The sequence below is a fragment of the Ranitomeya variabilis genome, chromosome 1 (assembly GCF_051348905.1).
Source record: "Ranitomeya variabilis isolate aRanVar5 chromosome 1, aRanVar5.hap1, whole genome shotgun sequence".
NCBI lineage: Eukaryota > Metazoa > Chordata > Amphibia > Anura > Dendrobatidae > Ranitomeya > Ranitomeya variabilis.
Window position 1 is genome coordinate 589,244,991 of NC_135232.1, and position 17,079 is coordinate 589,262,069.

Below are 17,079 nucleotides of genomic sequence, written 5' to 3' on the forward strand. Positions count from 1 at the left end.
TTTAATGATTGTCAAACAGTACTCTTCATCAATCTGCCTCCAACTTTCTCTGATTCCTGTTACCAGATCAGCTTTGCAGGTTGGAGCCTTGTCATGGACCATTTTCTTCAACTTCCACCAAAGATTTTCAATTGGATTGAGATCCGGATTATTTGCAGGCCAAGACATTGACCATATGTGTATTTTTTCAAGAAATGTTGGCATAGTTTTTGCTCTATGGCAGGAAGCATTATCATCTTGAAAAATTATTTCATCATCCCCAAGCATAAGATAAGTATCCAAAATATCACCATAAACTTGTGCATTTATTGAAGATGTAATGACAGCCATCTCCCCAGTGCCTTTACCTGACATGCAGCCCCATATCATCAATGACTGGAAATTTGCATGTTCTCTTCAGGCAGTCATCTTTATAAATCATTGGAACGGCACCAAACAAAAGTTCCAGCATCTTCACCTTACCCAATGCAGATTCGCGATTCATCACTGAATATGACTTTCATCCAGACATCCACAGTCCAGGAGTGCTTTTCCTTAGCCCATTGTAACCTTGTTTTTTCCTGTTTAGGTGTTAATGATGGCTTTCGTTTAGCTTTTCTGTATGTAAATCCCATTTCCTTTAGGGTACCGTCACACAGTGCAATTTTGATCGCTACAACGGCACGATTCGTGACGTTCCAGCGATGCATTTACGATATCGCTGTGTCTGACACGCTACTGCGATCCGGATCCCCGCTGAGAATCGTACGTCGTAGCAGATCGTTTGAAACTTTCTTTCGTCGTCTAGTGTCCCGCTGTGGCGGCATGATTGCATTGTGTGACACAGGTTGTATACGATGTGCGCACAGTAACCAACGGCTTCTACATCGCAAATACGTCATGAAATTATCGCTCCAGCGCCGTGTATTGCAACGTGTGACCGCAGTCTACGACGCTGGAGCGATACTTATACGACGCTGATACGTCACGAATCGTGCCGTCGTAGCGATGAAAATGGCACTGTGTGACGGTACCCTTAGGCGGTTTCTTACAGTTCAGTCACAGACGTTGACTCCAGTTTCCACCCATTCGTTCATTTGTTTTATAGTGCATTTCCTGTTTAGGAGACATAGCTTTAACCCCTTCATGACCAGCCTATTTTGACTTTAATGACCTGGCCATTTTTTGCAATTTGACCAGTGTCCCTTTATGAGGTGATAACTCAGGAACACTTCAACGGATCGTAGCGATTCCGAGATTGTTTTTTCGTGACATATTGGGCTTCATGTTAGTGGTAAATTTAGGTCGATAATATTTGCATTTATTTGTGAAAAAAAAACAAAAAACGGAAATTTTGAATTTTTATTCTGTTAAACCAGAGAGTTATGTGACACAAAATAGTTAAAAAATAACATTTCCCACATGTCTACTTTACATCAGCACAATTTTGGAAACAATTTTTTTGCTAGGAAGTTAAGGGTTAAAATTTGACCAGTGATTTCTCATTTTTACAGCAAAATTTACAAAACCATTTTTATTTTAGGGACCACCTCACATTTGAAGTCAGTTTGAGGGGTCTATATGGCTGAAGATACCCAAAAGTGACACCATTCTAAAAAAAACTGCACTCCTCAAGGTGCGCAAAACCACATTTAAGAAGAGGTTTATTAACCCTTCAGGTGGTTCACAGCAGCAGAAGCAACATGGAAGGAGAAAAAAACAAAAAAACATAAACAGAACATTTAACTTGTTAGTCACAAAAATAATCTTTTTAGCAACAATTTTTTTATTTTACCAAGGGTAGAAGGAGAAACTGGACACCGAAAGTTGTTGTCCAGTTTGTCCTGAGTACGCCGATACCCCATATGGTGGGGGGGAAACCACTGTTTGGGCGCACGACAGGGCTCGGAAGGGAAGGAGCACCATTTGACTTTTTGAAAGAAAAGTTGGCTCCAATCTTTAGCAGACATCATGTAGCGTTTGGAGAGGCTCTGTGTGCTTAAAGATTGAAGCTCCCCCACAAGTGACCCCATTTTGGAAACTAGACCCCCAAAGGAACTTATCTAGATGCATAGTGAGCACTTTGAACTCCCAGGTGCTTCATAAATTGATCTGTAAAAATGAAAAAGTACTTTTTCCCCCCCTCACAAAAATTCTTTTAGCCTCAATTTTTTCATTTTCACATGGGCAACAGAATAAAATGGATCCTAAAAATTGTTGGGCAATGTCTCCTGAGTACACCGATACCTCATATGTGGGGGTAAACCACTGTTTGGGCGCACTTCGGGGTTCAGAAGGGAGGGAGCACCATTTGACTTTTTGAATGTAAGATTGTCTTGAATCAATAGTGGCGCCATGTCATGTTTGGAGACCCCCTGATGTGCCTAAATAGTGGAAACCCCTCAATTCTAACTCCCAACACATCACTAACCCTAATCCCAACTCTAACCATGACCCTAATCACAACCCTAACCCACCCCTAATCCCAACCATAACCCTAACCCCAACATACCTCTAACCCTAGTATTAACCTTAATTCCATGTGCCCACGTTGCTGATTTGTGTGCGGCTTTTTCTTCACCGTTTTTGAAAAATCCACAGGTAAAACGCACTGTTTTACCACGAATTTCCAGTGTTTTTTTTGTGTGTGTGTGTGTGTGTGTGTATTTCACTAGCAGATTCCTATACAGGAACAGGTGTAAAACGCTGCGGAATCCGCACAAAGAATTGACATGCTGCGGAAAATACAGAGTGGTATTTTCCGCACCATGGGCACAGCGGTTTTGGTTTTCCATAGGTTTACATGGTACTGTAAATGTGATGGAAAACTGCTACGAATCCGCAGTGGCCAATCCGCACCGTGTGCACATAGCCTAATTCTAACCCTAACCCCAATTCTAACCCTAACCCTAGTGGAAAAATAAAAATAAATATATTTTCTTTATTTTATTATGTTCCCTACCCAAGGGGGTGATAAAGGGGGGGGAATTTACAAGTTTTTTTATTTTGATCACTGTGATATGATCTATCAGAGTGATCAAAATGAAAGAATCTGCTGGCTGATTTGGTGGGCGCACTGTGTATGCGCCCGCCATTTTTTTAATATGGTGGCGCCCATACTAGAGGTCAGATGGAGGAGCGGGGGGGGGTTGATATCGGACAGCGGGGGGGGGGGGGTTGCGGGCCGGACAAGACAGAGGGGGGACGATTGCAGTGGAGGACATAAGGGAGGGTGGGGAACACTGGCGGCGGCTGCAGATCACCGCCGTCAGTCAGTGGCGGGGGCAGATCGGGGTCTCCAGCCGTGGCCAATGATATTGCAGCATCGGCCATGGCTGGATTGTAATATTTCCCAAATTTTCATTGGTGAAATATTACGATTGCTCTGATTTACTGCTGAAAGTGAAACAGTCAGAGCGATCGTAGCCACAAGGGGGGGGGTAGGCGAAGCCTCCCTCCCTGGGCTCAAGTACCACTCCCCCTGTCCTTGCAGGTCAGGTGAAATTTCAGTTAACCCTTGCACCCGATCTGCAGGAACGCGATACTGCCATGACGCCACAGTCGTCACAGGTCTGATTGGCACCGACTTTCATGATGCCTATGTGGAGTCACAGGTCGGGAAGGGGTTAAGTTTCTGGTCTTGACGCTTTGATGTCTTCCTTGGTCTACCAGTATGTTTGCCTTTAACAACCTTCCCATGTTGTTTGTATTTGGTCCAGATTTTAGACACAGCTGACTGAACCACCAACATCTTTTGCAACATTGCATGATGATTTACCCTCTTTTAAGAGTTTGATAATCCTCTCCTTTGGTTCCATTGACATCTCTCGTGTTGGTGCCATGATTCGTGTCAGTCCACTTGGCGCAACAGCTCTTCAAGGTGTGATCACTCCTTTTTAGATGCAGACTAACGAGCAGATCTCATTTGATGCAGATGTTATTTTTGGGTATGAAAATTTACAAGGTGATTCCATAAAACTTTCCTCAGAATTGAGCGATTCCATAATTTTTCCCTATGCCTTGTTAAGAAAAAAAAAAAATGTAACCATTACTGACTACCACATTTTTTTGTCTTGGATTTCTTTTAGTGTTTCTTATAGCCAGACAGTTGCCATTTGAAATTACTTTAATTTTGTAGAAAAAAAAAAAAAAAGCAGATCACAGACATGGCACAAAACTAAACAACTGAATGAACATCCTCCAAGGCTGGTGATTTCATATTTTTTGCTAGGGGTTGTATACGTGTATATGATTTAGAAAGGTCTTAAAAATCAAGTAGTACCACAACCTCTAGTCTCATGACCCACATTCATATCCGTAGGGAATGCCTGGCTTATGTTATAAGGAGGCAGTTGAGAAAGACGTTGTTAAGTCACTGTGATGATTATTTAATGCTAAGACTTCGCTTCTGATCCATAATGTGTGGGCTGTGTGCCGACTGCTTTGAAGTTGCAGACTTAGTTGATTCCCTACCAGAGGGAATTAGCGAGGGGTTATGAATACTGTGGATTTGATTCCAGATTTTTTTTTTTCTTTCCCCATCATTAGACGTCTACGGTTTATACACCCCTAGCATAAGAAACAGGTTGCAGGTCTACTAAAAGAATGATCTGTGAATGGTACTATACAGTCATATGAAAAAGTTTGGGCACCCCTATTAATCTTAATGTTTTATAAAAATTGTTTTTTTGGCAACAGCTATTTCAGTTTCATATATCTAATAACTGTTGGACACAGTAATGTTTCTGCCTTGAAATGAGGTTTATTGTACTAACAGAAAATGTGTAATCTGCATTCAAACAAAATTTGACAGGTGCATAAGTATGGGCACCCTTATCATTTTCTTGTTTTAAATACTCCTACCTACTTTTTACTGACTTACTAAAGCACTTTTTTTGGTTTTGTAACCTCATTGAGCTTTGAACTTCATAGCAAGGTGTATGCAATCATGAGAAAAGCTACTTAAAGTGGCCACTTGCAAGTTGTTCTCCTGTTTGAATCTCCTCTGAAGAGTGGCATCATGGGCTCCTCAAAACAACTGTCAAATGAACTGAAAACAAAGATTATTCAACATAGTTGTTCAGGGGAAGGATACAAAAAGCTGTCTCAGAGATTTAACCTGTCAATTTCCACTGTGAGGAACATAGTAAGGAAATGGAAGAACACAGGTACAGTTCTTGTTAAGGCCAGAAGTGGCAGGCCAAGAAAAACATCAGAAAGGCAGAGAAGAAGAATGGTGAGATCAGTCAAGGACAATCCTCAGGCCATCTCCAGAGAGCTGCAGCATCAACTTGCTGCAGATGGTGTCACTGTGCATCGGTCCACTATACAACGCACTGTGTTTTTTTGCCGCCATGCATAACGCCTTTTTGTATTACCAAACAACTCAATCTTGGTTTCATCAGTCCACAGGACCTTCTTCCAAAAAGAAATTGGCTTCTCCAAATGTGCTTTTGCATACCTCAGCCGACTGTTTGTGGCGTGCTTGCAGAAACGGCTTCTTTCGCATCACTCTCCCATACAGCTTCTCCTTGTGCAAAGTGCGTGGTATAGTTGACCGATGCACAGCGACACCATCTGCAGCAAGTTGATGCTGCAGATCTCTGGAGGTGGCCTGAGGATTGTCCTTGACTGATCTCACCATTCTTCTTCTCTGCCTTTCTGATGTTTTTCTTGGCCTGCCACTTCTGGCCTTAACAAGAACTGTACCTGTGTTCTTCCATTTCCTTACTATGTTCCTCACAGTGGAAATTGACAGGTTAAATCTCTGAGACAGCTTTTTGTATCCTTCCCCTGAACAACTATGTTGAATAATCTTTGTTTTCAGATCATTTGACAGTTGTTTTGAGGAGCCCATGATGCCACTCTTCAGAGGAGATTCAAACAGGAGAACAACTTGCAAGTGGCCACTTTAAGTAGCTTTTCTCATGATTGCATACACCTGGCTATGAAGTTCAAAGCTCAATGAGGTTACAAAACCAAAAAAAGTGCTTTAGTACAGTGATTTTCAACCAGTGTTCCGCGGCACACTAGTGTGCCGCGACACATGGTCGGGTGTGCCGCAGGGAAAGTTCCCCAAACTATGGTGCCCGACCCATGACGCCTATGTGGCGTCATGGAATGATCGCGTCCCTGCAGATCGGGTGAAAGGGTTAACTCCAATTTCACCCGATCTGCAGGGACAGGGGGAGTGGTACTTCAGCCCAGGGGGGGTGGCTTCACCCCCCCGTGGCTACGATCGCTCTGATTGGCTGTTTCACCAGCCAATCAGAGCGATTTGTAATATTTCACCTATGATGTGAAATATTACAATCCAGCCATGGCCGATGCTGCAATAGCATCTGCCATGGCTGGAGACCCCGATCTGCCCCCCCCCACCAATCGCCTCCCCAGTCGTCCTTTCTGCCCCGATCTCCTGTCCGCTCCCCTCCTCCCTCCTGTCCGCTCCCCCGGTCCTCCGATCCCCCCCGTGTTCCGATCCCACCCCCCATACTTACCTAGCTCCGATGTCCCTCCCGGTGTCCGGCCGTCTTCTCCATGGGCGCCGCCATCTTGGAAAATGGCGGGCGCATGCGCAGTGCGCCCGCCGAATCTGCCGGCCGATTATTTCCTGTACATTTTGATCGCTGTGATAAGTTCTATCACAGCGATCAAAATAAAAAAAATAGTAAATAAACCCCCCCCCCCCTTATCACCCCCATAGGTAGGGACAATAATAAAATATAATTATTTTTGGGTTAGGGCTAGGGTTGCACTTAGGGCTAGGGTTAGAATTAGGCTATGTGCACACGGTGCGGATTTCCACCATTCCTGCCAGGATATCCCTTTTGTGTTTATCGAAACAGGCCCAGGTTTCACACTGAGTGAGTATAAATACATTTAGAATCTATATTATTAACTATATGTAGAATATGTACTGTTTTAGTGTCATTTTGTGCCATTTTGGTTGGTGGTGTGCCCCGGGATTTTTTTTAAGTATAAAAAGTGTGCCGCGGCTCAAAAAAAGTTGAAAATCACTGCTTTAGTAAGTCAGTAAAAAGTAGGTAGGAGTATTTAAAACAAGAAAATGATAAGGGTGCCCATACTTATGCACCTGTCAAATTTTGTTTGAATGCAGATTGCACATTTTCTGTTAGCACAATAAACCTCATTTCAAGGCAGAAACATTACTGTGTCCAACAGTTATTAGACATATGAAACTGAAATAGCTGTTGCAAAAAAACAATTTTTATAAAACATTAAGCTTAAGATTAATAGGGGTGCCCAAACTTTCATATGACTGTACATGGAGTCCTTCTGGCTGGCATTATTCATGGAGTCCTTAAGGATGACATGCATCATAAGGTCCTTGTGGATGACACTTTATGGGATCCTTATGAGTGGCACTATTCATGGGGTCCTAATGGCTTGGCTGACATTGATCATTGGGTCCTTCTGGCCAACACTGATCATAAGATCTTTCTAAGGCCGGGGTCACACTTGGAATTTCAATGCGAGAAACTCGCGCATCAAGTCCCGGCACTCGGGACCACAGTGCTGGCGGCAGTGCCAGGACTTGTTGTGCGAGTTTCTTGTATTGAACTCGCATGTGTGACCCTGGCCTGACTCACGATTTATAGGATCCTAGCGTCCCTCTGGCTACAGCTATTCATGTAGGCCTTCTAGCTGACACTATCCACTGGGTTCTCTGTTACGGACCTGGTGGTTAGGAGCACCCGGAATGACCTGATGAGTAAACTAGTAATCGGAACAAGCTCTGGGAAAGTGGGAACTCTGCTGACCGCAAACTCTACTCCTATCACACACACTAGAAATAGCCGTGGAGCGTACCTAACTCTCCCTAGACGCCTCTTCACAGCCTAAGAGCTAACTACCCCTAAAGATAGAAATAGAGCCTAACCTTGCCTCAGAGAAATTCCCCAAAGGTAAAGGCAGCCCCCCACATATATTGACTGTGAGTTAAGAGGAAAGTCACAAACACAGGAATGAAACAGGTTTTAGCAAAAGAGGCCAGACTTCACTAAATAGTCAGAAGATAGAAAAGGGAACTATGCGGTCAGCACAAAAGACTACAAAAAACCACGCAGAGTAAGAAAAAAAGACTCCCCACACCGACTCACGGTGTGGAGGTGCCACTCTGCACCCCAGAGCTTCCAGCTAGCAAGGGAATATCATGATAGCAAGCTGGACTAGAAATTAGCAGTACTAAGAAATATATTCAGGAAGCAGTAACAACAAATGAACTAGCAAAGACTTAGCTTCTGCTGGAGTAGACAGGTCCTCAGAGAAGTCCAAGAGAGATCTGAACCAATACTGATACATTGACAGCTGGCATGAAGTAACGATCTGAGTAGAGTTAAATAGGGAAGCCAGCCTAACAGTAAACGAGGTCAGCTGAGAAAGCAAACCTCAGAGACCAGCAGTTCCGCTCAAAGCCACCAGAGGGAGTCCAAGAGCAGAACTAACCAAAGTACCATTCATGACCACAGGAGGGAGTCCGAGAATGGAATTCACAACAGTTCTCCTAGCCGACACCATTTCTGGAGTCCTTCTTGCTAACATTACTCATGGGATCTTCTTGCTGACATGAATTGTGATGTTCTTCTGACCGACACTTCATTGTGTTCTATAGGAGGCCACCATTTTGGAGGCGATTATTGATTGAAATACTGTTTGTTTGTTTTTTTTTACTGTGGTATCAAAGATGGTAAAATACAAAAATCAAAAATCTTTTCCTAGCCAGCATCTGCCATGGGCTCAACTTCTGAGCCTTCACTGTACAGCTCCTTCAACATTTTTCTCACATACATGGTCAAAGTTGAAATTGTCATACGCTACCAGTAATAAATATCAAAGAGCAAAAATATTCATACTACACCGATCTGGTATCCACTCCGGTACTCCATGGCATCCCGATCAAGGAAGAACAAAGTTCTTCAGCGGGCATTTCAATGCTGATCTCCTGAGTGCCTCTTGCAATCAGTAGGCCAACTGTGATGTCATAAGGGTTGCTTGAGCACTAGCCAATAGTCTTCATAACATGCATCACGCCATGGCTTCATGATGTCGCAGATGCTTATTAAACGCAAGAAGTGTACAGGATGATTACCACGGATGTTCGCTGAATCAGAGTAGTGGAAACCAGATCAGGGTAGTGCAAATATGTTTGCTTGTCTCCATTAATAATTCAAACCAAGAGAAAACTGTATAAAATCAAAGAATTTTTCTTTAATTAAAAACAAAATATATTGACAAATAAATACAGAATTGATGCATTTTTTTTTCTAGTTTATGCATCGTGAGACATCTACCTGGGGAAAAGAAGAATCCTTGTAGCTAGCGGTACTACATTCTCTAGCCATGTGTTTTACATACATAAAAATTGTATAAAATGTTAAGAGTTACATAGTCAAAGAAGATCCTTTTTTTTCACGCGAGCTGGTAAATTTTGGCGAGTTTGACATTTTATTCACAAATTAAGACATGGACTCCTTCCATAAAATCGTAATATCAAAAGAACTTGTACAATTTTTACCCTTAGCTAACCTAAGGCATAACCTAAGACAGTAACCCCATCGATAATTGCAGCCAATAGATTAGGTACAATTTGGAGTAAATGAACACATCCATGTGTCGCAGTCCAAGTGTGGACCAGCCATACACATCATGACCTAAACTCAAACCACCTTCATAAGCGTATACTGTATGAGGCTGTTGAGTTGGGGTCAGGAGACCATTGACCCATGTACGACACATGGATTTGTGAATGTAGCCCAAGTCTCACTTCTTAAGGCTACGTCGGCCCGTGTCTTTTTCTCCATTTTACATGCATACAACTTGCACATGTCTTATTATCCAGTGCGTCTTATAGTATAAAATACAGCAATACACCTTCAGGTATCACTACTTATTCACATCTTCGCCAAATTATTGCTACCAAAAGTTTCCCCTGCGACCCTTCTTTTGGTCGGTAGCTCATTGTAAAATAGGCAAAATATGGTCTTACATTCAGAATGGCCGACAGAAGGTTTCTGCCCCCCCCACCCAAAAAAAAAAAAAAAATAAAAAAAAAAATATATATATATATATAAAATGTTTGGAATGGTCCATCTAATCTCCGGATCAACTTTTTTACTTTATCACATAATGGACAATTCAATTGTTAACTCTGTTGTCAATTCACAGTCTTGTTAATGCCACTCCTTGGTGCCCAATTTCTACCATCTTCCAATGAGTAAATGAAAGATGGGAGACGTTACAGGAGAAGCGTTGGCATGTTGCTGTAAACGGGGTACTCTCTGCTTCATAATATATGTGTTATATGGGAGTCAGACTATCGGCTGCAGAAGGTGGTGCCTCAGGTCCCTTGGGCAGTTCACTGGTTTTATTCTCTGATGTAAATTCGCGTGCAGATGACATCATCGGCGGTCATGGTCTGTAGGAAGAATGAAGGAAGGTTAATGTTTAATATAACCTTAGGGTCAACATGGGTAGGTCAATTAAAAACAGCACATGAAGGCAGGGGTATAACAACTGCAGTCACAGAGGTCAGCAGAGGGGGTCTGGGTTGTGAGTAGTGTTGAGCGATACCGTCCGATACTTGAAAGTATCGGTATTGGAAAGTATCGGCCGATACCGGCAAAGTATCGGATCTAATCCGATACCGATACCAATACAAGTCAATGGGACTCATGTATCGGACGGTATTCCTGATGGTTCCCAGGGTCTGAAGGAGAGGAAACTCTCCTTCAGGCCCTGGGAACCATATTAATGTGTAAAATAAAGAATTAAAATAAAAAATATTGCTATACTCACCTCTCCGACGCAGCCTGCACCTTACCGAGGGAACCGGCAGCGTTGTTTGCTTAAAATTCGCGCTTTAACTTCCTTACGCGAAGTCCCGGCTTGTGATTGGTCGCGCACCGCCCATGTGGCCGCGACGCAACCAATCACAGCAAGCCGTGACGTAATTTCAGGTCCTTCAGGATTTTAAAATTACGTTCCGGCGTTGTGATTGGTCGCGTCGCGGTCACATGGGCGACGCGACCAATCACAAGCCGTGACATCACGGGAGGCTGGACACGCGCGCATTTTAAAATGCGCGCGTCTCCTGCCTCCCGTGATGTCACGGCTTGTGATTGGTCGCGTCGCCCATGTGACCGCGACGCATCACAACGCCGGAACGTAATTTTAAAATACTGAATGCCTAGAAGGACCTGAAAATTACGTCACGGCTTGCTGTGATTGGTCGCGTCGCGGCCATATGGGCGGCACGCGACCAATCAGAAGCCGTGACGTCACGGAAGGAAGGAAGAGCGCGCATTTTAAGAAAAGAACGCTGCCGGTTCCCTCGGTGAGGTCCAGGCTGCGTCGGACAGGTGAGTATAGCAATATTTTTTATTTTAATTCTTTCTTTTACACATTAATGTTGTTTCGATACCGATACCACAAAAGTATCGGATCTCGGTATCGGAATTCCGATACCCGCAAGTATCGGCCGATACCCGATACTTGCGGTATCGGAATGCTCAACACTAGTTGTGAGCCTTTCACTGATGTCAAGTCCATGCTTGGCAATACACGCTGCTGGCCACTCAGGCCAGCAGCTGACATTGGCGTGCATGGCAGTGTCTACTTCAGAAGAGGAGGTAAAACAGTGCTGGAGCAGAGGGGAGTAGAAGTTTTTTTTTCTAGGAGTTAAAAAACAGCAGCAGAAAGGGGATACATACATAAATTTCAAATCTTGCACTGGGGCCCATCGGACTCTAGTTATGCCACCGTATGAAGACTCAGTAAATGACTTAGGATTAACATGGTTAGCTTGAAAAGAAAATATTAGTTTGTAGTCTCATTGAATTACTTTAGGGTCAACATGGGTAGCTCAATAGGAATGATATCTTGACTCAATGACTTTATGGTCAATATCGGGGGCTTAAAAATGAACAGTATCTGAACACTTATTGAATGGTCATCTGGTCAACCGAATTATTTTAGGACTAACAGTAACTGTAGACTCAGTGAAAAACAAAAAAAAACAACTCATGGTTTGCCAACATGATTGGCCAGATTTGGAATATCCAATAGACCCATTAAGGTGTGGAAGCCTCTGGGGAAAAAAAAAAACAAAAAAAAAAAAAAAACAACCAACCCTCCAATTGTGCATTTATTGGTTGTTCCAACCCATGGATCCCGACATTGTGTGTGGCTGCATTGGCGTAATAGTCCATCATTCTCTCAGACAGAAGAAGGTTTGTGGTTCAACAACTCGAGTGAAAGATTATGCCAATGCAGTCACACATTTTAGTTCATTTTGGCCCTTGCACTTTTTCTTCAGCGACAGGGTAAAAATATGAAGACTTTCGGGGAACGTTATGGGAAGGTCCTTTCATTGATGAATGACTACCAGAGCAACTTGTTTCCAGACCATAGTGCTATCTGTGCATTAAAACAATTACCATAAATTACTCCGTAAAATGTATAACACTGTCCGTTTTGACTTGGATGATTGAGCTAAAGTTTGGCTTACTGCATTTATGGTTGTTAAAGTTAGGGGTCAATGGTCCTGTAACATAATACAGGATGAGATCAATGTTCCTGATCGTAATCAGCTAAGTTTAATCTTAGGCCGGGGATCTCACTTGCGTGTGCAATGCGAGAAACTCACATGAGTCTCTCGCATCAATACCCGGCACTGCCGCCGGCACTCGGGACCAAAGCATTCAGCTGCATATATTTCTATGCAGCTGAACGCTCCAGTCCCGAGTGCCGGTTATTGATGTGAGTGACTTGTGCGAGTTTCTCGCATTGTACACGCAAGCGTGACCCTGGCCTAAGTGGTGAAGTATCAGGTCTAGTTTTCTTACCAGGATAAGTTCTCCATCGTTTGTCAGTTCTCTTGTCCAGGAAGTCTTGGGACCATCCCCTTTGAGAAGCTTCTGTTCACACACAATCTTGTTCTCACTTTCCCATTTGGCCAAGCTCTGAGGAGAGACAAAGATAAGAGACAAAGATAAGAGAAGGAGACACTTAGTTACCATAAATAACAAACAGGTCCTCCAGAAGAGGATACCCAAAACCATGGCCATCATCCATCAAATGCAGGAGACAGCAACCAACCTCATCCTTGAGAGATTTAACACTCAATTGACTCCTCTTCCACATTTCTCTGATTCATCAATGTCTGACTGTGACTGGAAAGTGAGTGGGGGCAGGGAGACAAATCATTACTGGCTCACTGATTGATCCTTCAAGAGTGCACAGACCAGACCTGATAAATTCCAAGGTTGTGGCATGAAAGTATTGGCAGATGTCAAATCCTGTAATACCTTGTATGTTCATTGAACTAACATGAGGTGCTTGGTCAATCTGGAGGTACACATGGTGAGAAAATCTATCATCCCATCTACTTAAAGGGTTATTCTCAGCTTCATAGCTCAGGGTTATTGGATAGTGATTGTTTAACAGTAAATTGCAACAATGCTTGGTTTTACTAGTATTAAAATATCAACTTTTATTAAGGTGTGTTGCCTAGGAGACTGACCACTTCTGTCTAGCTTTGTAAACACTGAGCTGAAGCTGGCTGTGATTAGTAGCTAACAGCGCTCCAGTAGTCAAAGCAGTGCTTACAAGCTTGCATGTTCGGCCACTGCCGCTAGCAGCATTGGAAGTCTCACCTAGGCAACCAGCTGCATACAACAAAAGTGTTTGTAAATGGTTTTTAGCCATTTTTGAATACGAACAGTAAATGTACAAACTGCCTATTTTTACAAGCATTACACAACAATATCCATAGGTGAATATGGAGGAAACCCTTTAAAGTGAGAAAGAAGGTGGGCAGCTTCTCAGATCCTAAATCTGTTACCTGAGGGTTATGTGACCTAACTAAGAAAGGCCAGGAACAGGCAAGTTTTAGGGTACCGTCACACAGTCACACTTTGATCGCTACGACGGTACGATCCGTGACGTTCTAGCGATATCCATAAGATATCACAGTGTCTGACACACAGCAGCGATCAGGGATCCTGCTGAGAATCGTACGTCATAGCAGATCGTATGGAACTTTCTTTCGTCGCTTGATCACCCGCTGACATCGCTGGATCGTTGTGTGTGACAGCGATCCAGCGATGCGTTCGCTTGTAACCAGGGTAAACATCGGGTAACTAAGCGCAGGGCCGCGCTTAGTAACCCGATGTTTACCGTGGTTACCAGCGTAAACGTAAAAAAAACAAACAGTACATACTCACATTCCGGTGTCTGTCCTCCGGCGTCTCAGCTTCTCTGCACTGTGAGCGCCGGCCAGCCGGAAAGCGAGCACAGCGGTGACGTCTGACGTCACCGCTCTGCTTTCCGGCTATGGCGCTTACACAGTGGAGAGAAGCAGAACGCCGGGGACAGACACCGGAATGTAAGTATGTACTGTTTGTTTTTTTTTACGTTTACGCTGGTAACCAGAGTAAACATCGGGTTACTAAGCGCGGCCCTGCGCTTAGTAACCCGATGTTTACCCTGGTTACCCGGGGACTTCGGCATCGCTCCAGCGCCGTGATTGCAACGTGTGACCGCAGTCTATGACGCTGGAGCGATAATCATACGATGCTACGACGTCACGAATCGTGCCGTCGTAGCGATGTAAATGGTACTGTGTGACAGTACCCTAAGTGTAGATACTGATAGGTAAAAAACATTTTTTGTTATGCAAAATAGAAGCACTGTCACCACATATACTTAACATCTAACAAAAAAAATATGATGCGACATGTTGAATTAAGTAGTGTCTATCACCTAGTCAATGAAGCATCTACCCTGGGTGTTTTTCCCAGAGCCTCAAGTCTTTTGGTGCTATTAAGTCTTTTCTATCTCCAGTGCCCAACAACAGCTATGCATATTAAAAAACAAAACAAAACAAAACACACACTAACACCCCACCATGTCCTTCTCTAAACTATAGGCACACCATAAGAGGTCCATCAAAAATGGATTTTTTTGTGTCTGCCATCTCATTGCATTTTCTTAGTAATCTCGCTTATTATAACAACACAAGATAGGTGCAATATATTAGACTAAAGAATGAACATAAATCTAATGGTCACTACTCCTTGCCAATTCTCCTGGATCTCTCTGCAGCATTCGACACTATGGCTCATCAGCTCCTCCTCACTATGCTCCGCTCTATCGGTCTCAAAGACACCGTTCTCTCCTTGTTCTCTTGCCTCTGACTGCTCCTTCACTATATATATTACTGGCTCCTCTCCCCCTTACTGTTGGGATTCCTCAAAGACCAGTCCTAGGCCCCCTCCTCTTCTACTAATGGTTTGTCCAATAGACGCTGTATATAATGAGATTTGGTTTCCAGTACCATCTCTGCTGATGACAGATTAAACATCTCTACTGCATTTGGAGCGCCCCCAAGGGCAGTGGGGTACTCGGTACTGGGTCCTTCGGTTCACAAGGGGGATGTCACGGTGGCTGACCCGGTCCGTGGCCCTTGGGACGTCCGTGTAAAAGGGAAAGGTATTTAAAGGGGAAATGTTTGTGACGCCACCTGTGGTATTCGGTCAGGGTGACCGGCGCCGCTTTAAGGGGTCCGCTGGGGTGATGTTATGGCAGCTAGATGGTATACCTTCCCACAGGTGAAGTATGTCCCCAGTGCTTCACAATGTGGAAATGGTGGATGGTGAGAGGCGCAGTGAAGAACGAGGACACAAGGTTGCAGTCTCTTTACCTTTACTGAAGGCTTCAGCATCCACAGTCCAGAGCAGCAGATTACAGGGCAGGCAGAGTCCGGCCGGTTTGGAGGCAAGTCCAGAGTCCCCTTATCCAGGTAGAAATCAGTAGCCTTCCTCTAGTGCCGTGGTGTTGTAGTTCCTTACTGCTAAGCCTCTCATAAGGTCCTCACAGATGTTGTAGATGTTATTGGTGTTCTGTCTCTCTCTGTCCCCCAGATGGATAGGACAAACCCATATGACCGGTGGCTTGAGGCGTTTTACAGGGACTCTATCATGCCCCAGCCTCTAAGTGGTGCCACCTTGCCTCCTGGGTGTAGGGGCGGATCAGTAACGTGAAATTAGCTGTCCTGCCGGTCTCTGGAGCAAGGCATAAAGGACTGTTGCTCCCTCGGTGTTCCGACTACTGGGATACTGTGCCTCAGAAGGAGGCAGCCTGTGTAGGGCAGAACTCCTCCTGGTATCCACTCCCTTGCTATGACTTCACCCTCTCTACAATACAGTTCTTTCAGTGTCCGTTCTTAGTAACTGCCGCACTTAGGGCAGGCACAAGTGTCCTTCTATCTCCACCTCTGACAGGCTCCCACCCCTGTCAGGGACAAACTACCTGAGCAAAGCTCAGCCAGCAACTGCCTAGCTTCCTCCCCAGGCAGCCAGTTTTACCTAAGCAAGTGTGAGGAGTGCTCTAATAAATAGGAGCATAGCTCCCCCTGGTGGCCTGGAGTGCGAAATGTGTTGCATGTTTGCGATACCTGGATTCAGTTGTCCTTCTTTTGCCTCCAAACGTAACATCACTCCCCCCTAGAGGAGAATGATATTACTGCAACGACCAGGACCCTGGGGCGCTGCACGTTACTACAAATATCAGTGATTATTCTCTCAATCCTACGCCCAACATTGCCATTTCCATGTGTCATTCTACCATTATTCCCCAGCAACATTTCCACTGTTCCTTAACCTGCTACATGTGATCACTCACTCAGGTCACCCATCACTCAAAAATATTTCTAAAATTCGACCAAACTATTGCAACTCTTGGTCTCCACCTCCAATCCGTTCTGAGTGCAGCAGCTAGGATCATATCCCTTTCCAACAGTTACACCAGTGCCTCTACCCTGTGCCATTCATTGCACTGGTTACCAATCCACTACAAAGTTCAATATAAAACGCATTATTCTCACCCAAAGCACTCCACAGCACCACCCTACATCTACTCCCTCATCTCAGTCTACCTTCCTACCCGTGCCCTCCGTTCTGCTAATCACCTAAGACTAACATTCTCAACAATTTGAACCTCCCACCATCTCCAATACTTTGTGCTGCACCAATTCTCTGGATTGCACTACCCAGGACAATCAGTTAATCCATAACATCCACA

General features: G+C 44.2%; 1 protein-coding gene across 1 annotated transcript in view; it reads right to left on the reverse strand.

Annotated features, from left to right (window-relative positions):
- Nucleotides 1-9,187: 9,187 nt before the first annotated feature.
- Nucleotides 9,188-17,079, reverse strand: part of CRABP2 (cellular retinoic acid binding protein 2) — a 31,306-nt gene continuing 23,414 nt past the window's right edge. The window contains exons 3-4 of the mRNA XM_077258216.1: nt 12,843-12,959; nt 9,188-10,414 (exon numbers count right to left, since the gene is read on the reverse strand). Coding sequence (XP_077114331.1) covers nt 10,364-10,414; nt 12,843-12,959 — 168 coding nt within the window. The 3' untranslated portion in view covers nt 9,188-10,363. The remainder of the gene's footprint in view (nt 10,415-12,842; nt 12,960-17,079) is intronic.